Below are 20,952 nucleotides of genomic sequence, written 5' to 3'. Positions count from 1 at the left end.
AGTTCAGGGCTGTTTATAGTTATTTTAAATGAAATTTTCTATCCCTTTCTGCTGGGCTTTGTTGGCCATATAAAGAAATGCTGATGATTTATGTGTTTATATTGTATCCTGCAACTTTGCTAAAATTTTTAGTTATTTCAAGTAATTCTTTAGTTGATGCTCAACTAGCACTTATTAAGCACCTACTATGTGCCAGGCAAAGCAAAAAACATTAGGGATTCAAAGAAATCAACAAGCATTTATTAAACACTTACTTTGTGCCAGAAATAGCACTAATACTAGGGACTCAAAGAAGTCAACAAGCATATATTAAGCACCGACTATGTACCAGACAGAGCACTAAACACTAAGGAGTTTAATTAAAAAAAAGTAAACTAAAGTTAACTTTAAGAACTTAACAGAGTTCTTAACTGTTAAGAAGTTAACAAGCATTTATTAAGCACCTATTAAGTGCTGGGTATAGGACTAAGTACTGGGAAAAAAGAAAGGCAAAAACTTTGTCCCTGCTTTCAGGGACTAATAGGAGACAACATTCACAGACACCCACGTAGAGGATAACTTGGAGATTCTCTCAAAGTGAAGGCATTCACATTGTTGGAGACCAGAAGAGGCTTCCTGCAGAACATTGGCTTTTAGCATCTGCTGGAAGGGGGTCAGAGAAGCCAGGAGGTGTATACCAGGAGAGGGGATTCTGGCACGAGACAGCCGGTGAAAAGGCCTGGAAACAGAGGGTCTGAAGCCAGGACTGGGCATGGGGGCCAGGATCATAGATTGAAAGGGTCTGGAGGTGAGCTAAGTGTTAAAAGAATGGAAAGTTAGAAAAAGCCAGTGCAGAGGACTTTCTATATGACCCCAGAGGCAGCGGGCCCATGTCTGCATTGACATAATGAGGTGTGGGGAACGGTACACGCTTACATCATTACTTGGACTCCAGTGACCTGTGGGACTCCCCTGATTCCCCACCGAATTCACTTTGACGTGAATTTAAGATGTTTGTCAAGAATCAGCAGGACATTACGGAGAGCGCGCCAACCTCAGTCAGGAAGACCTGGGCGTAAATCTCAGAACCAATCACTTGTACGACCCTGAACAAATCTCTTAAATTTCTGAACTCCAGACAACTCTCTAAAATTCTAATTTGTAGATAAATGCCCTGCTTTTTTTTTTTTTTTCTGCAAAAAGGATAATATTGCTGAGTTTTAAAACATGGATATTTCTTTCCTGGAACTTTTAAAGCATGTTCCTGAGTTGAATCCATAAAATATAGTGAGGAGGTCAGAGGAAACCTCAGCTCTCACTCCTTCCGACACCACTTCCAGCAGATCTCGGATTTAGCTTATTTGTCCATAGTTCTTGGCAGGTTCCCTTGCCCAGGTTGTAAGATCCTGGAGAGGAGGAACTGGTTTTGTGTTTCTTAGATCCCCAGCGTTTAATATAATAACCAGCATAGAGTTGGTGCTTAATAACTGTATAGTGACTGACAGACTCAGACTATATAAAGGCAGCATTTTAGAAGAAGAAACCCAAGGTTATGAATACTAGGTCCACATTCTACCTCTAACACACAGGGTATATCTGACCTTTGGCAAAAAACCATCATGGGGCTCAGTTCACCCATTTTGAAAATGAAAGGTTTGAGATTTATGACCACGTGTAATTTTAGCAGTTAAAATACTAAGTATTAATTAAGCCTCTGAACAGAATTGTGACTTGTTTCCCTGCCAGAAGTCATCAGCACATAGGTTCAGAGCCCCAAGGGGCCGTGTTGTTACAGATGAGAAAACCAAGCCCCACGGATAGAATGGCTTCATCAAGGTCACCCAGATAGTGACATAGCTAGAATTTAAGTCAACATCCCGAGACTTTAAATATTAAGAGGTGCTTTGTAGTTTTTTTTTTTTTTTATAAAGTTGATGTATAAAAAAAGGTGCATTTCCAATGTTCCCCAAACCATATTAAATTGAACCATCCTTTATCAGAGCAAAATACAGCTAAGAAAAACTTACAGAAGTGTAAGCATCATTCTTACCTATTGTCTATAATGTTTCTGCTGTGAGGTGGCAGGCTTGCTTCACTGCACCACACTCCCTATTTGCACTTTACCTTTTATCTCCTTCCATGTGTTTTATGCTCCGGCCAAAGTTTACCTCTCCGTAGGTTGGCCCCCTTTCCCTCTTCTTTCTCCCTGTGTGTCCGCTTTTCAGGTTTAAATTTCAGGTTGCCAAACTTACATTTAGAGCAACTTAAATTTTGAGAAACACAAAAAATATGAACCATACAATAATAGTTGCTGTTTGCAAAATTGTAGTCTCATTTTCCTTACAACCACTCTGTGAGCTGGGTCTTCCCTTTTTATTGTTGAGGCCATTGAGATCAGAAAAACTTGCAAAAAACTTCCCAAAGCTGGAAGGAATCATGGATAAGATTCAACCTTTCTGCCTCTTCAGCATTTTATCTATGAAATCTCACTTCTCTCCAAAATACAATTACAGATCTGGAGAAATAGTTTGTATGTGGTCACTCTCCATATTTTATGTTTTCTGTCATGTACTGCTATCCAAATAATAGAATTTCTTAGACTCACTGTGCTCCTTTATTTATTTATTTGTTTATTTGTTTTTATTATTATTTTAATTTTTATTTTTTACTGAGGCAATTGGCGCTAAGTGACTTTTCCCAAGGTCACAGAGTTGAGTGTCTGAGGCCAGATTTGAACTCGGGTCCTCCTGACTTCAGAGCTGGTGCTCTATCCACTGCCCCACCTAGCTTCCCCACTGTGTTCCTTTATTAAAGTACTGGGAATGCAAAGACAGAAATGGCATAGCTGTGGTCTTACCTCAAGGAATCTACATCCTCTTGGGGGGAGACATCACAGACATATATTTATATACAGAATCTATACAAAGTGAATACAAGGCAATTGAGGGGGAAAACAGCAGCAGCAACTTATCCAATAATTATTGGGTTGGATATCATTTTCCTGATAATAATGACTTTCCTGCCTCCCCACCTACTAAACTGTGAACTCTATAAAGGCAAGAAGCCTGCGTTTCTCTAACTTTGCTTCTCTCCCAGCACTGTGCTCTGGGCAAGTAAGTGATTAATAAGTGTTTGCAGACTTGAATTCAATGAGCCATCCAGCAGTCAGCTCAGAGAGCTCACCCACAGGGGCCTTGTGACCCTTTGGAAATGAACTGCTCTGTGGCGGCTTACCTGTGAAGGGTGAGAAAAATGCCTTTGACCTCATCTTCTGCAGCGTGCAAATCAGCAGCTCAGCTGCTCACCGTGCGCTCCCCATCCATCATTTGTCCCCATCATTGGCAAATGGGAGCTCGAAATTATGCTAAGTTTCTGCCTGGATGCCATTAGTTGATTGCTTTCTGTCTTGTAACTGCATATTTATGCAGAATTGACAAAAGTGGAAGTTTGGGAGAGGGGTGTGTGTGTGTGTGTGTGTGTGTGTGTGTGTGTGTCTATATATATTTATATTTATATATACATACACATTTACATACATATAGATAAATAGAGATAGATACACATATATTTTATATCTATGTCTATATATTCTATGAATATATATTCAGTGGATCTGAATCCAAAATCTACCTCTAATACTCAGTATGTATCTGACCTTTGGCAAAAAAAACCATCATGGGGCTCAGTTTACCCATTTTGAAAATATATGCATATATAAAAATATATGTATACATATATATTATATATGTATACATCTGCACACAAGTGCAGATATATTAATATCTAGTTATCTGGTTGGACCGTGGCACATTCTACACTTTGGACTCCCTGAGAATCCTGTAAGCCTGTACTTCAGGGGACTGTCCTTGCATTTTCTGAATTTACTTTTCTTTGATTTCCATTTCTCCCAAGTATCAGCACATTTCATTTCAGAGCTGCCCAACTAGCTAGTTTGGCCAAATTCTGACTGTTCTTTGATTAATCAGTGAGCATATCAAGTACCTTTCTTCCAGAGCACATCCATCATTTCAGGCAACCCTTCTACTTTCCCTCTGCAAGGAGAGGAGAGGATCATTTCCTTTAAAATCTTCTCATTTTTAGCTCTGGGGACGAAATTGAAGGAAAGATTTTTAGGTGCAAACTTCTATCCTTATTTCAAGATTTAAAGTAGGATGTTTTTTAAGTTCTGCCTTTTTAAGAATTTTTAGGAATAGGATGAGGGTGGTTGTCCTGCTTGTCTCCACTCTGGGTAAGACCTTTAGCAGCTCTCAAAAGGTGTAATCTTGTCTGGACTTTTTTGACTTCTCAAGAAGGTTTGGTTTTTACTACATTGTTTGTTTTCCTCTTCTTCCCTGGAGTTATTTTTTGCTTATATAATTTTTCTTCCATTCACCATTTCAAAGGGCATAAAATGCCATGAATGGAAATTCTAGTCTAGTTTTTGTTCTGTTTATTTTTATTTATTTACAAGACATATGCATATGTAATTTTTCAGCATTGACAATTGCAAATCCTTTTCTTCCAACTTTATCCCTCCTTCCCCCCCACCCTTTCCCCCAGATGGCAGGTTGACCAATACATGTTAAATATGTTAAAGTATAAGTTAAATACAATATATGTATACATGCGGAAACAGTTATTTTGGTGTACAAAAAGAATCGGACTTTGAAATAGTGTACAACTAGCCTGTGAGGGAAATAAAAAATGCAGGTGGACAAAAATAGAGAGATTGGGAATTCTATGTAGTGGTTTATAGTCATTTCCCAGAGTTCTTTCCAATATATAGTATTGTTGTTGAAGAATATAGTGATCTCCTAGTCCTGCTCATTTCACTTAGCATCAGTTCATGTAAGTCTTTCCAGGCCTTTCTGAAATCATCCCGCTGGTCATTTCTTACAGAACAATAATATTCCATAACATTCATATATCACAGTTTATTCAGCCATTCTCCAATTGATGGACATCCACTCAGTTTCCAATTTCTGGCCACTACAAAGAGGGCTGCTTCTGCTCATTTTTAATAAAAACATCATGTTAAAGCAAGACATAGTGATCCTCCTTCAAATTCACTTTCCACTGAATTTTTCTTGGTAAAAAATGAAACAAACCCCAAAGAAATTTCACTTAAAGGGATTTAATTCCCGAATCCACAGAAGAAGAGTACATTCCATACTCTTTGCAGAAGTAAAGCATCTCTGTTTCCAGCTCACTTCTCCACAATTGAGTGTTCAGTACAATTCATTATAGCTCAGCTCATTGTAGCTTAATTTATTGTTTCTTCAGCTGGTGAGGTTTTCTCAAAAGTCAGTTCATCTTAGCTGTGTATTTATGAGAACTAGAGAATGAAAAAGGAGATGAGATGGGCCAGGAAAGGTGGAGGACAGACAAACAGTGATGTCCTAGAAGTTGTTTCTATGTAATTTGATATAATGATCAAGAATTCAGGGAATGCTATATTAATATTTTCTGATATTCTATCTAAAGACATGACTTAAATACTTATTTTTCCTTTTATGCTTCTAATGGGATGGCAGAGATCATGAAAGTATGGGAGGTCAGTGGTAACTACTTTGATACAGACACTCAACGTACAAGGCTCTTGATCAAGAAGATGCTTTTAAAAATATTTGAATTTTTGTGTGGATTTTTTTCTGATTGTGATGTATTTTTTTAAAAAATCTATAAGTTCTTAAAGAATGTCAAAGGAAACTTTGAGACTGCAGAATAAAAAAAAAAAAAACAAAACCTCCCAATTACATAGTAATAGGTATGCAAAGTACTTGATTTGCATGATCTCATTTGGTCTTCCCGTAAGCTTGCTGTTCTCCTGATTTCAGTGTTGCAGATGAGAAAGTTGGGCCTGAGAGACATAAAGTACTTTGCCTAAAGTGCCCTGCCTTTCAGGAGGTGTTTGGATCTAGATCTTTCTGGCTCCGTGTCCAGCATTCCTCTGCCATCACCATTTAAAATCAGCATCCCAGGGCTCAGATATGAAATGTCCCATCGTCTCTTTAATACCTTAAAGGAATCGGTCTGAAGTTTTCTATTTTTGTGTTTCAGGTTGACCCCAATGAAGAAGTTCAAATTAATGATGATGAAGACGATGGGGAACTGGCTCTCTGGTCCACTGAGGTGAAGACAATTGAGTTAATTAAAGGTGTCGATGGCTTGGGATTCAGCATTTTGGACTACCAGGTTATTATCTCTGTTATTTAATTTTTTTGACTATTTTGTTGTTGAACTTATCTTTATCAGGTGTAGCTATTGCTCAGTCATTCAGCTATATTAACTAAGAAAAGCAATATCCCATGTATATTGACTGGTCATCTAATAGTCTACAACACACGTATCAGTACACTATATACTATGTGATATATACTATCGTATCCAACTTATTGATAGAGAAAATCTCCTAGGTCACTACTGGGAGATTATGTGACTATTGTGTGTTCTGAGTTTTTTTAACTCAAATTCAGTCAAGTGACATCATATACTTACAGCATCTTCTATACACAGTGAAAGACATTTGGGTTGAAATTGGATTAGGACAATTCAGGTCTTCTTAGCTTTCTCTTGGAAGTATTTGGGATTCCATAATCATTCACACTTGCTTTAGAAAAACCTAAAATATGTAGAATGGCCAAGTTTTGGAGCAGATTGCAAGAAGATGTTAGGTTTCCAACATATTTTCTTTGTTGTATTTCTATATAACATGGAACTAAGTCCCTTTGTGAAATAGGAACTGATGTTCATTATATTTTATTTTCCAGATTAAGATAGATTAAGATTAGGACTGAGGGATGGTTTTGTGCCAGTTAGTCAACAAGGCATTTATTAATCATTTAATAAGTGTGAAACATGGTGGGAAGGAAGAGGGACAGAAAGACAGGCAAAAACCTAGCACCTATACCATGTTCTAATGGGAGGAGACAGCATTTAAATAACTTTACAGAGAAGATAGGGTAGATTGGAGGCAATCCTAGAGGGAATGTAATGGTGATAGAAAGGATTAGAACAGGTTTCCTGAGGAAGGTGGGATTTCAGTTAAGTCTTGAAGGAAGCCAGGAAGTGGAGAGAGGAGTGAGAGAATTCCAGCCAGTGAATAAGCACCAAGGCAGTAGATGGATGGGCTGATGTTAGGAGCGCCTGGAAAACCCATATCATGACATTGAAGAGGGAGGAGCTGGATTATAAAGGGCTTTAGAAGCAAAACAGGATTTTATTTTTGATCCTGGATGTGATAGTGAGTAAATAATAGTTAAATAAAAAGAAAAGAAAAGAATAGTTTAATTACTTCTGTAATGGATCCCAAAGAACTTAGCATTATTAAGGTGTGTGGGTGTTTGTGTTTGGGTGTATATGTATGTGTGTGTGAGTGTGTGTGTGTGTGTGTGTTTGTGAGAGAGAGAGAATACACGTGCTTGTGCTATTCCATTTATCTAGCTTCTTTAGGTTGGCAGATTATGGGAAGAATGATGAGGAATATAGTTTGGGAGTATTAGAGAGTTGAAGGTATCATTGCATTTGGGGAGAATGGGGATAATCTCGGTAAGATGCCTCTTGAGACTTCCCAGTCAATGGGCTCTGTTTAAATGTCTGTGTTTGATTATCACAGGGAATTAAAACTTTTGGCAAGAACGCTCTTTTCGGTAATGTGCATATTTTAATATGCTAGTGCAGCCTTAGCTCACTGTGGTTTAATAAAGCAAAATGTAGTACTCTCTCTCTAAGCGCATAAAATGCCTACTGATGTAAAAATCAATTCTTTCCTCATAGAAGAAGACAGTTGGGAACAGATGAAAAGACAAATACTTTGAGAGCATTATGTAAGAACACAAAATCCCAAATTTTGCCAGTGCAATTTAAGACAACCCAAAATAGATCCTCACTTAGTCATTTTCACTGGCTTGTTAGCTGGCATTGACAGCCGCCCCTCTCAGCCATTGGAATATTTCTTCCCAAGGTTGTTAGGCAGATTGGCTTTTGAGCTGTTGATTCAAATTAATGAATACTTCTCATCATTATTTTTCTTTAGCTTAATCTCAATTTTGGAATTTTCAGATTTGCTTCATGCTAATTAGATCTCTAGAGACCATGTGGCCTAATGGATGAGAGCTGGCGTCAAAGCCTGGGAAGAGCTGTGTTCAAATTTTGTATCTGACAGATGTTGGCTATGTGACCTTTTCCTTCTCCATGCTCTAGGGCAGTGGTTCTCAAAGTATGGTCTAGAGAATCCTGGAGATCTCTGAAACCCTTTTAGAGAGTCTACAAATTCAAAAATAGTTTTTATTTCCAATATGGTAAATGTCTATAAATATAACCCAGATAAACAAAAATGCTTTGGAGAGATCCTCAATCATTTTTAATAGGATAAAGATACTGAAAACAAAAGTTTGAGAACCACTGCTCTAGGGGGTCGAGGATGCTGTTGATCATATATGGAAGGAAAAAACTTAAATTGATCTTAGCATGGCTTCTTTCCACATTTAAGTCTTATGTAGGACAAGGTCCATTTGTAGAGAGAGGTCCCACATTTCTAGCAAAGTTGCTTAATTAGAAAGCCCTGTTCCTGAACATGGCAGTTCATAGCTGGTTTATTCCATTCTAAAAGGATTAATTAAGCTTCTACTTAATGTAACTTATGTGACAGACATTGTCCTTGACAAATTCCTTGACTGATTTCTTCCAAGTTGACATTTTTCTGGGGGATACAGTGAGTAAACAGTGTGAGTAAATAATCATCTCAACAGCCACAATAACAACTATCGTTTCGATCCAATCCACTTGACATGTATTACCTCTGTTGACCTATATTTGTACCTCTTATTAGGTTGGTACTAATTTTAACATTCTTGTTTTTCTGATGAGGAAACTGAGGCTAGGAAAGGTTGGGATTCCCCCAGTGTTCAACAAATAAGACGTTTACAAGGCAGGATACCAGCTCCTGTTTTCTTGACCCAGTTTTACCAACAGGCACCCCCCCCCCCAAAAAAAAAAAAAAAAAGCATATGATGCCTTTATGCATATGTATATGTGCATCTGTGTGTGTATATGGACACACATACATTAATTTCAATAGGAAAAGACACTCTCTGGGGCTGGGAATAAGGAAAAGACCCTTGGAAATTAATCTTTTTTTTTTTTAAATGCAAGCTGAGCTACTTCTCCAAAAAGTATTTATTAAGCTCCTACTGCATTCAGGCACTATCCAAGGTGCTGAAGACAAAGTAAAGTGGTCTCTTATGTTTTCTTGTGCAAAATAACATGCACATATTTATCACACACACACTATATATATATAATCAATATACATTTTTATGATGGGAGTGTAGACACGCGAAACTAGGGGATTCCAGACTTTTTTGGTGATATGCTTTGCAGTATCCATTAACATCTGAATCCAGAATTTCTTGCTCTTGTATAAATGCTTTTTTCCCATCTGTACTTTCTCCTCCATGTCATTATTGGTACATAGGCATTCATTTCTCTGCATATTTCTTTCTTTTATTTGAAAAGAGAGTAGAATATTTCATTGCTGTAAAGCAATTACAAGAAAAATTGATTTTTGAATAAGTTTTATATTAGAAATCTTGATCGTTAGTTCTAAGGACTCATCACATCTTCTCCAGTCAAACCTGGAAGGAAAACACTGCATCTGAAGCTCCCTGCGTGGTGTGTACATCACGTTTTTGTTGTTTATTGGCAGAACGCGTGTCACTGTCACCTACTGTGATATTTAGATGACAAGATATCTCAATTTAAAATTTGGTGTTGGGCAAGTTAATTAATTGGTTAAGTTATCACTCGCTGTAATTAGGTAATAAACACTAATGAGGGGAAATAACTTTTGCCAGGCCAAGGGAGGGTTTCAAATGGATCCGTGAAGGCCGTTTCTTGGCCTGGAGCACATCCCGTGTACCTCTGGTATTCCACTAAAGCAGCTTCTCTCCATCAACCGAGGCTCAACATGAGTGAAGTTGTTACAAAAGCTTGGGAATACAAAAAGGGGTGTTAGGTACATAGCTAAGGTATAATAGGCATTAGCTTTTGGGAATATTTATTTTAATGGTGAAGATTAAAGACTTTGGCCACATAATGAGAAGACAGGACTCTCTGGAAAAGCTCCTGATGTTGGGAAAGATTGAAAGGGCTATGGCACAGGATGAAGCAAGGACCATGAGTTTGGACAGACTTCAGGAGATACCGGAAGATAGATGGGCTGGCTTGAGATCGTTTGCGAGTTCACTAAAAATTTCACATGACCAAATGACTGAAAAACAATAACAAATTTTAATGAACCACATTTTTCCCCCCAACTGTGGTTTCTTTCATCACTAAACTAGTAAGAACTTTATAGAAAAGCTCAAGTAAATTATAAATTTTGTCTAGTACAGAATTGCTTAACCTGGGGTCTGTGAACCCCCTCAGGAGTCTGTGGAATGATTTTAAAGGGTCTGTGAACTTATTTCTAAAATACCTTTATAATTCTTTGTAATCCATATTTCATTTTAGGCATTTACAAACATGATTCCGGGTGCTTAGGTTCACCAGGCTGCCAATGGTTAAAATTCCACCCCTACTTTTCTCCTCCCACCCCGTCTAATCTCATTGCACAGAGGAAAGAATATAAATTCATAGCAATATATTCTAAAGGATGCTTTACAGGTGTGTTACACTTTAAAGAACCCTGGTGGATACTGTGTAAAGCCAATATACCGAGAAAGTGAGGGTGTAATAACAGCCTGGTGTGGGGTAAATTCAGACCAGGGGCTGGGAGTTGGAAAATGAGGTCTTGTCTTTTGTCTTCACTTCAGGGTCCTTGGGCATGTAAGCATCTTCTGTCTCTGAGGAAGTCATTCATTTTCTTTTTTTTTTTCATCCCCCAAAGGGGAGGTAATATGCTAATACTTGCCTTGCTTAATTCATGGAAAATTTAAAAAAATGGTTTGTAAATATTATGGAAATATGAGTTAATATACATGAAAATAAATTTGAATTAGGCCTTTCTTTTATTTTCAGTCATGTCTAATTCCTTGTGACCCCATTTTGGGTTTTCTTGGCAAAGATACTGGAGTGGTTTTCCATTTCCTTTTCCAACTTATTTTATAGTTGAGGAAACTGAGGCAAACAGAGTTAAGTGATTTACTCAGGGTCTCACAGGTAGTGAATGTCTGAAGCCAGAGTTGAACTCAGGTAGATGAGTTCCTGACTCTGGGACTGGTGCTTTCTGCACTCCACCTAACCGCCATGTGCCTTTTGTTTTTATATCCTAGTAATTTCCTATTCCTTTCCTCTTAAACAATGAACTCTCTAACAGAGAAAACAATTAGCAAAAAGGACAACCAATAATATGAGTCCATCTGATAGTGTATTCTCCTTTGTGCTAAGAAAGATAATTTGTTATCTACTCTCTGGGACCACCAATGGTCAATGCAAATAGTGTGAGGTCTTCTTGTTATTAATTTTTTGCTTTCATTTAGACTATAATTGCAGTGTATCTTCTCCTTCTGGTGCTAAAGGAACAAAAATAAGTTCTGACCTTCAGGCTATTTCCTTCACTCTGCTTCTAATTGTGCAGCTTTTCCTGTATTCCTCAGAATTCCTTGTATTTGCTCTTTTGTAAGCTATTACTGAAATTAAATGCTAAAATTATTTTTTTAAAGTGAGGCCTGAGCATGGGCAATGCTATAGGCATTGTAGAAAATACAGCAGTTTTGCTGTTCAAAATGAGAAGCAAATCTGTAGAAAAAGACTTAGGTGCATCTTGCCAGATGGGGACTCCATCCTATATTGTCCATCAATCCTGTTGACATTAGAAGTGGGGGAACTTTTTCTGTTTCTGGTTTCACAACCAGATTAACTTAGTTGAAGAAGGCTGAACAATTGGAAGGATGGGTGAGTCTCCTGGACTGTTCCAGTGGGTCAGAATCGCTCGCACACTGCCTTTGAAGGTGGATTCCTGATTTGGATACCCATCTTTTTTCCCAAGTGACTTTGATAAGTCTCTTAATGTCTCGAGGGCCCAATTACCTTATTAGTAAGATTTCAGGGGATGCTGTTCTTTGAGATCTCATCTAGCACTAAATCTTATGGTCTTATGCTCTTAGAAGAGAAAGTAGTCAGATTGACTAATGGATAGAGCACTGGACTTGGAGTTAGGAAAACCTGATTTTAAATCCTATGACACTTGAATAATGGACTTGAATCTTTTAAATCCTCAGACACTTAGTTACTGGGTAACTTTGGAAAAGTCACTTATTTATGAAAAACGGGGGTGATAATCACACTACCTTCCTTACAGAATTGTAGTTGATCAATCAGAAAACATTTACAATGTACTAAAAAAATAAGGAAGCAGGGGGAGGAGAAGCAAAGGAAGAAAAAGAGGAGGAAGAAAGAGATAGAAAGAAGAAGAAGAAGAAGAAGAGGAAAAGCAAGAAGAGAAAGAGAGGAAGAACCACAACAACACCAGAAAAGAACAATGAAGAAGAATAAAAACAAAGAAGGAGAAGATGGTAGTCTCTGTTCCTAAGGAACTCGCAGTCTAATGAGAGACAACTCACAAACACCTACCTACAGATAAGCTATAGAAAGGTGAAATAGGACATAATCAACTGAAAGAAGAGAAGATAATGAAGGGGTATCTGAAATGGCTTCCTGTTGAAGGTAGGATTTTAACTGGGACTTGAGGGAAGACAGAGAGGTCAGCAAGTGAAGGAAGATGAGAAAGAGCTCCTCCTGGTGTGGGCAGACAGCCAGTGAAGATGCCTGGAGTTGGATGATGGAGAGTCTTGTTGAGGAGCAGTCAGGAAGCTAATGTCATTGGAGCACAGAGTAGGGTATAAGGTGTAGGAAGATTAGAAAGGTGCAATGGGGAGCAGGTCATGAAGGGGAGCCACTGGAATATATTGAGTCATGGGTTGACATGGTCAGATCCCACTTGACGGATAAGTGATGGACAGGCTAGAGTGGGGGGAAATTATGGGGAGGATCAAATGAAATAATAGGGCATTTTAAAGTTCTTAAGTTAATATTCTTAAAATATTACAGTGAATATCCAACAGTGGACTAATTTCTGACATTTGCTTGATGGTCTTATAGATTCCTACTCATTATAAGGAAGAGTATTAGAAACTCTCTTCTTGGTGCTTCTACTGTTCCTGTGTCATTGGTTAAAATGCTTAGTGACCTAGCAAAGATACATTTGGCTAATCTGGGGCTGGCCAGAGATTTTTTTTTTTATATTTGGGGTTGCGCTGATTATCATAGTCAGAAAAATCCTAAAACTAACATTAGCTATTAATGCATTGAATATTATCTGGGACACTTTTATTATTGCTAAAGACAAAATTGTTACCTAATATAAAGTAGGTGACAATTTTTTTTCTCTAGTTGGGTCCTGTCTGTGCTTATACAATGGACAACAGTCATTGGATCAAGGAAGAAAATCCTTTCCCCTAATTATAGTTTTTGTTATTGTTGATGCCGAAAAGCACCTGAACCCAAGTGAAAATTCAAACTTATTTTCTTTGTTAATGGGCACTATTAACTATGATGGATAAGTATCTTAGTTAAGAGCACAGACTTCCAGATGAGGAAATTTAGTTTATTCATTATGATTGGCACTTTCTCTGTAATGTGTAATTGTTAGAGAGTTGTCTGGATCCCTTGCAGATTCTATGACTAGCCAGTCTTGCACAGCCTGTGGTCCCACATGAATGAACCCTTCCTTGCCTTCTTAGTTTCAAGGTCATCTGTCTATTCACTGCCTCAGTGAAAATGATTAACTGGGTTGGGAAAAATAAACATGCTACCTAATTTATGAATTGCCCATTTAGTTACTTATATCATAATTAACCCTTCAGCCAGAATAATTAGTCTTTAACAAGAGTAATTTACTTAAATAACAAGCTCCCAGGAAAGACCTTTGCTACCTTAAGCCTGTTTCTCCCTTCATTTTTTTCCTTCTCCAAGTAGGAGTTGGATGCTATTTGGCAGTTTGGACCATAATCGTTCTGTCCTCTCCTGCACCAGTAGGGAGTATCTTAGAGTCTCACCCCCTTGAAGTCTTGCTCCCTGAGAATTTTCCCTGAAGCTGATTTCTTGGCGGGACATAATTTATCTTCAGATCTGACAGAATCTCTCCTATTGCTTTACTTACTATGTTTATCAGGCATTTGTTAGTTACCTACTAGGTGCTTGGCTCTGTGAAAGGTAGTGAGATTTCAAAGGGAAACAAAGGAGGTGCTTGCCTTCAAGGTACTTACTTCCTGCTGGTCCTGCTTGTAGCATCAGAGAGGCTAGTGCAGGAAGTGACACTTATTCTGAGTTTTGAAGAAGACTTGGGATTCTTTGAGTCACATTGGGGAGGGAAAGTATTCTCAACCTGGGGGACAGCACAATGTTGGGAGATGAAATGTTGGCAAAGCCTATGTTAGCTATTTGGGCAGGATTGTAGAGTGGATGAGAGAGAGGAAGGTCAGATAAATCTAGAAAGATTGGTCCAAACTAGATTTTAAAGGGTCTTCGATGGGAAATGAGGGGTAAGAAGGAGCTGCTAGAACTTCTTGAGCAGAAGCACTACGTGGTACCATTTATACTGGGAGCTTCTAAAAAAAAAAAAATCATTGTTGCTGGTTATAATTCTAACAGTTTTAAGATTCATAAGTTAATCAACAGATATTTATTTGTTAATATCTGCTGTGTGCCAGGCAGTGGGGATGCAAGTAAAAGAAAGGAAATGATCCCTACTTTTTGGATACCCCTCTCCCACTGTCCTTTTCTTCATTGTCTTCTTTCCTCTCCTCTTTTCTTCCTCTCTCCTCTTACCGCTTTTCCCCTTTGTTATCCCAGTCTTCAAACAGTCTCCTCCTGTCTTCTTGTACTTTTCCTCATCATTCTTTCCTTCCAACCTCCTCCCCTTCCTGGGAACACCCCAATTTCTCATCAGAAGATGAGACAGTATTTTATGGGACAGTATTTATAGGAATCCTTTTGTCATTACTTCTTGTAATCTCTCCCACTTGTAGTAAGATCGTTGCATGCAGAATTAATGACTGAATGCACGGATGAGTACACTCCACAAACATTTGGGTGGGTGGTTTGCGTGGGTGGATAGACATGGTCTTTTTGGTGTCAGCCTTTGGTTGGGATCCCTCCTTATCCACAGCCAAAGACCCGAGTCCTTAGACGTTATTCTTCCCTTCCACTGACTCAGTACAAGGTTGGGTATTTCTACAGAATAATTAATACTGTGTGCTATGCTTTTGCCAAAGAGCTAGTATTGTTGATTTCAGAGACAAACGTTCATGAAAAGGAATATTCTAAGTTAATAGAAATCATTTGTCCCTACTTATCGTCAATGCTTGAGCAATATTGGACCTTAGCCCTAGGGAGTGGATAATTTTCAGTTGGAAAGAACAGTGGGAAACGGGTCCAGAAGGCCCCTGGAAATTTTTCCCTTTTTGACCTTGAAAATTGAAATTGTGGTGTATCTACTTAATGAAGGACATTATATACTCCATTCTCCATCCCCGGCGAATTTTGCTATATATGTGTTAAGATTTTGCCCTAAAATTAAGTCAGAATTGAAGAGTACCAATCATCAAGTGCACATTCAGATTGGTAGCACCTCCCTGAGTCTGTGTCATACTGATTTTGACCTTCAGGAACCTAAGGTCATCCCAGTGAGATGATAAGACATCAAAGAAGGATTATCCTTTGTGTAATTAATAAATAATTCAAATTTGTATTAATTTGGGGACAATATTTTAGACTCAGAGTCAAGAAGATTTGAATTCAGATCTTGGCTGAGACACTTATTGTTACATAGACATATCACTTAATCTCTTTCTGCTTCAGTTTGCACATCTGTAAAATGGAGACAATAATAGGAATTATCCATCTCCCCAGTTAAGGCTCAGAGAAGTTGTGATTTGCTTCATGGATGCAAAATCTGTTAAGTGTAAAGATCCTTATCTCATTGTCATGATTTCAAGTTCACAGTTCTTTTTTTTCCGTGATTTTAACATATTTCTAATTTATACTTGTAATTTACAACAAAATGGGGTAGAGTTTTAGACTTAAAATCATTAAGATTAAGGTTTGAATCCTGCCTTAGATGTTTCTCAATTCAACTCCCAGCTTTGGCTCCACTTCTTGGTATTTTTCAGTTATATAGCCCTGTGGCAAAGATGGTAGGGCAATGAAACCTAAGAAATTTGAGTTTACCAAATGAATGATGGTTAATTAGCTCTATGAAGCCCTTAATTCACATTGTGCTTGGTTCGGAGTGCCATATTGTGAGTAAGACATGAGGAAAATCAGTAGTGGACACAGGGATGGGACCTTGCATATAATACTAGTAAAAAGAGGCTGAAAAGGGAGAGTGGAACTCTGAATACCTTGATAAAGGATTTTGGGCTGTATTTAGTACATAAATGCCAGTTTTAGCAGGATTAGATTAGGTTCAATCTAAGGGGGGTAGAAGGGATACACATCCTTTTCAGTATCCCAGAGTGGAGTGGGTGCAAGGGATAGATAGAGCATTCTCCATCACTGCAGGTGGATAGGTCTCTTTTTAGGGTTGTCCCTAAGGGATTCTTTTTCAAATATTGGTTGGATCTGATGATCTTGGAGGACCCATCTTTTTTTTTTAATTTAAAACTTTTTATTTTCAAAATATATGCATGGGTAATTTTTCAACATTGACCCTTGCAAAATCTTGTGTTCCCAATTTTCCCCTCTTTCCCCCCTACTGCCTCCCCTAGTTGGCAGGTAATCCAATATGTGTTAAACATGTTAAAATATATGTTAAATCCAATATATTTATACAATTATCTACCTCAGAATTGCATCACTACCTAAAAAAGAATCACAATGTTGTTCTCATCACAGATACATCCCCAATTAAAAAAAAAAGTTGTTTTAAATGTTCCTTTATTGAAAAGCATCGACACCTCTCATTTTATTTCAAAATCACAAGGAAATACTGCAACTATTACTACCCCACCCCACCCCCCAGTTTACAGATGTGGGAACGGAAGCTTAGACATTTGTCTGTAGTTAATAATTATTATATATCGAGTGACATTTGAATACGGGTCTTTCTGACTTTTATCTAGCATCTGTCTCCTCCATCCTTCTGCCTCTCACTCCATCCATCTCTTGCCAGAGAATTAATTAAGCTATGGTGTCGGATATTTTCTCAGCGAGTTTTTAGTTCGTAAAAGTATCGAGTGTAAGCCATTGTTTTTCCTGTTGCTGCTTTGATTCCCAAGGCATCTTCCTGGGCTATTTCTCCTTCCGAGTCACCTCCTTGATTCACCTTAGCAGGATTAGAGCCCGGCTGCAGAAAGCTGACCGGTCGGTAGTTAGCTGAAGTCTGAAAGGATGTCAGCATCCATATTCATCAAAGAGCAACCTGGAGCTTTTTGTTGAATCCGCCGCACAGGCGCTTTTAAAAGGCGTTTGTGTGTGAGGGAACCCTTTGCTTCACCCCAGAAGTATTGATAAAGGTTGGGCTTTTGCCTATCTCTGCATCCCCTCCACATTTATTTTCATGAACATCAAAGTACTGTAAGCTTTGACCCCGACTGTGCTCCAGACTTCTTTTCACAGAGGATTTGCTTCCTTTTTCCTCTATGGGAACCTTCCACGTCCTTTAAATCATTTTAAGCTGCTTCATTTGGAGAGGAAAAAAAGCCTTAATAGTGTGGTCCTGGGGGCGATGGAATGTGGCTACCAGGGAAAATTCTCCGCTGGCTTAAAGCGGGCTTTTCAGCGGGGCAGTCCCGGGTGGCTGCAAGGGGCACTCTCCTGGTGCGGAGAGCTTGTTGTGGGCCCGGGATGAGGACTGACTTCCAGAAACTTCCCTGCAGCCAGACTAAAGCAGCCACTTAATAAGAGATCAAAGAGGCTCTGTGTGGGTCAGCTGGGAGTCCCCACGGTATACATCAAAAGCCTTCCCTTGGCAGGGGGCCGGCAGAGAGCTCGAGGTAGCAGGAGGCCTCGGAGATCTGAAGTCAGGGTTGCTGTTGAACTTGGGGGGACATCGGTGACTCCTCTAGCATATGAATTTAGCAGGAAAATCCCATTGTATCCAAAGGGGGAAAGAGAGAGGGAGCCAGGCGGGTCAGGGCTGGCCAAGTTCGTTGGCGATTCCTCAGGGGCTGGCTGGTGATCTTTCACAGTCAGTGTGTCCCCCAAGCTGTCCCAGGATCCTTCAGCGAGGAGGGCAGAGGACAGAGAACCAGCAGACCCTGTGCTACACCTGCGGGACCCCTCCCTTCAGCGGCATGTCAGAAAAGGCAGAAAAATCTGCAATTGTAGTAGTTTTGATATCACAATAATGATTGAAATGATTTCATCAGTGTCAGTCAACTCACTGTGTGTGCAAAAGGCCGAAGCCACATTCCCTGTTCTCTAGGAGCTCACAGTCCCATCCCTTTCTTTAAATAAATAAAAATAACTTTATTGAGATACCTTGAAAGATGCAGATACCAATGAAAGAGTCCCGATGAAAAAGGGAACTTCCATTGTCGAGCAAGGGAGCGTCACTTTGGGTCTATAACAAATTACCAAAAATATTTTGCTAGCCAATATTGAATTTCCTTTGTTTGTATCTTATTTTATGCATTTCAAAAGATAATTCTATAAAGGAGTCCAGAGCTCTTCCCCAGATGGCCACAGCACCGAGGACATAAAAAATTTGTGTGCCCATCATCTGTGGGCATCTAATGGAGGGAATGCTGGGCCAGTCCAGGGCTATCCCTGGCTGTCCAACCCTAGCTGTCCAACCTTTGACAAGTCTGAACCTCAGAAAGGCATTGGACTAAATGCCCGATAAGGTCCTTTCTAGCTTTAGATCAATGATCTTATGGGATCACCTGGTGCAAATTACTGGAGACTTCCTAGTTCTTGGAGTAGACAAGATATATATTAATTTATTTTAAAAATACATGGGAGTTTGGGGAGGAAGAGAAGGTTCTGGGAGCTGGAGTATCAGGAAAGGATTCTGGTAGATGGTGTTTGAGGTGAGCTCTGAAGTAATTCTCCGAGACAGAGGTGAAGGAAGAGAGCTTTCTGCACATCAAGTAGACCATGTGCAAAGACCTGAGAGGGAGAGATGGAAGGTTGGGAGGATGGGGCATGGGGAAGGCCAGTTGGTGGAACCAGCATGTGTGCCAAGGGCTATAATGAGGCCGCACAGTCAGTCTGGAAGCCTGCGGCTTTGTCATGAATGACAAAGGACTATGTACTTGACCAATGGAGACTATGGCTCTGCTCCCCCTGGGACTGATCGGGGCCTTTGTGCAGCCTCAGCCAGTAAATGGCCGTCACTGAATTTTCCCTCCCTACTTCTTCCTGTCCCCAACATAGTCAGACTTCAACCTTCTGGTGATGAGCTTCCTCCATTTCTATGGCATCATATTGTCATGAATCACTTCAGTGGAAGGCAGTATGGAATAGTGGAGAGGGAGGTAGCCTCAAGGTCAGAAAGAGCAGGGGTCGATCCTGCCTCCAGCTTGCTCCAGTGCCCAGTGGGCACCCAGTGCTCTAAGCAGCATTCTAAGTAACCGAGCCACTGGCCAGAAGTCGTTTCCCTGTACCATTCAAAGCCCAAACATTGTCTTTATTCCTGTGACTGAAGGCAGGATATTGTTTTTACTCTGCCTCTATTTCCCCAGCTTTAAAATGGGGATGATATTAACTACTAATGCACAGGATTGCTCTGAATTTCCAATCAGATCTTGGATGTAGAGTCCTTCAGAAGCCTTAAAGCACTTAGTAAATAAAAGCCACAGAATTCTAAAACACAAAATCCTAAAAATTGTCTCCATATTATGGTTGAGGGAACTAAAACCCATCATCATGTTGTCTGATAAAGTGGCAATGCCCAGGACTTAATTAAAAAAACCCAAGTTCTCTGATCTCTGATAAAAACTCCTAAAAGTTTTTTTCCCTTTTATTTATTCAGGGAATTGAAACATTTTAAATTAAAAACAAACAAAAAACAAAAGACCTGCAGGTTCTTTCATCACCTCAAAGGCAGGAAAGTTTTTGCCAAAGAGATGAAATGAAGGGTCATCTCTAGACTGCCCTGAAAATATGTTTCACATGCCTATTGTGTCTTGCCTGGTATAGAGTGGGAGTTTAAGAAATGCTTTTTGATTGACTAATTGATGGTAAAGGATTGAAATTAGCATCCACAAAATCTAAGTTTGAATTCTAATTCTGCTAATTATGATTGTGACTGTGCAGATGGTTTCTGTCCCTGGATTTTTTTTTTCTTCCTCTGAGGAAGATGGGCTGAGGGATCCCCGAGATCTGCTATTTCTAATTCCTATGACAATAAGCAGAAAAACTAACGAGCTTCATGTTCCTTCTGTCATTGATCTTAGCCCAATTTTGTGAGCTGTGTTTTTCTAAAGGGAGACATCCTGGTACAAGCCACATTTGCAGGATTTAAATTCTGCAGAACTTTTATTAAACACCTCCTGTGTTCTGGAACTGTGGAAAGTTTGGGGCACAAAGAAAGGCAGTCCCTTCTCTCATGGAAATCACAGACTAATGGGGAGGCAGCCTTGTGGGAAGGAGGCACAGATAGCTGAGGACTTGGAGTGATGGGAAGAACTCAAGAATGATGCTCATTGAAAATGGGTATTTGATCTGAGGCTTAAAGGAATCAGTGGTAAAGAGTGAAAGACTCCAGGTGTGGAGATGAGGCAGGGAGGTAGGGAGTCAGCTCAATAGAGGACTTTGTCTTTGGTTTTTGAGGGAATGGGGAGACACTGAAGTTTATTGCAAAGGGGAATGACATGCTGAGATCTGAGCCAGGAAAGTCCCTTTGGCAGTGGAGGAGAGCAATGGATTAGAAAGGGAAAGAAAGGGAGAGGCAGGGAGATTACTTAAGAGGCAGCAAAATAACTGTATGGATATCTAAACATATATTGTATTTAACATATACTTTAA

The 20,952-nt window shown here is 39.3% G+C and overlaps 1 protein-coding gene across 4 annotated transcripts in view; it reads left to right on the top strand.

Moving 5' to 3' along the window:
* Positions 1–20,952, top strand: part of PATJ (PATJ crumbs cell polarity complex component) — a 329,924-nt gene that overhangs the window by 80,946 nt on the left and 228,026 nt on the right. For all 4 annotated transcript variants that reach the window (XM_031969002.1, XM_031969001.1, XM_031969004.1 and 1 more), the window contains exon 17: positions 6,040–6,174. In XM_031969002.1, coding sequence (XP_031824862.1) covers positions 6,040–6,174 — 135 coding nt within the window. The remainder of the gene's footprint in view (positions 1–6,039; positions 6,175–20,952) is intronic.

This window comes from Sarcophilus harrisii, chromosome 4 (assembly GCF_902635505.1).
Source record: "Sarcophilus harrisii chromosome 4, mSarHar1.11, whole genome shotgun sequence".
NCBI lineage: Eukaryota > Metazoa > Chordata > Mammalia > Dasyuromorphia > Dasyuridae > Sarcophilus > Sarcophilus harrisii.
This window is presented reverse-complemented; position numbering and strand designations above follow the sequence as displayed.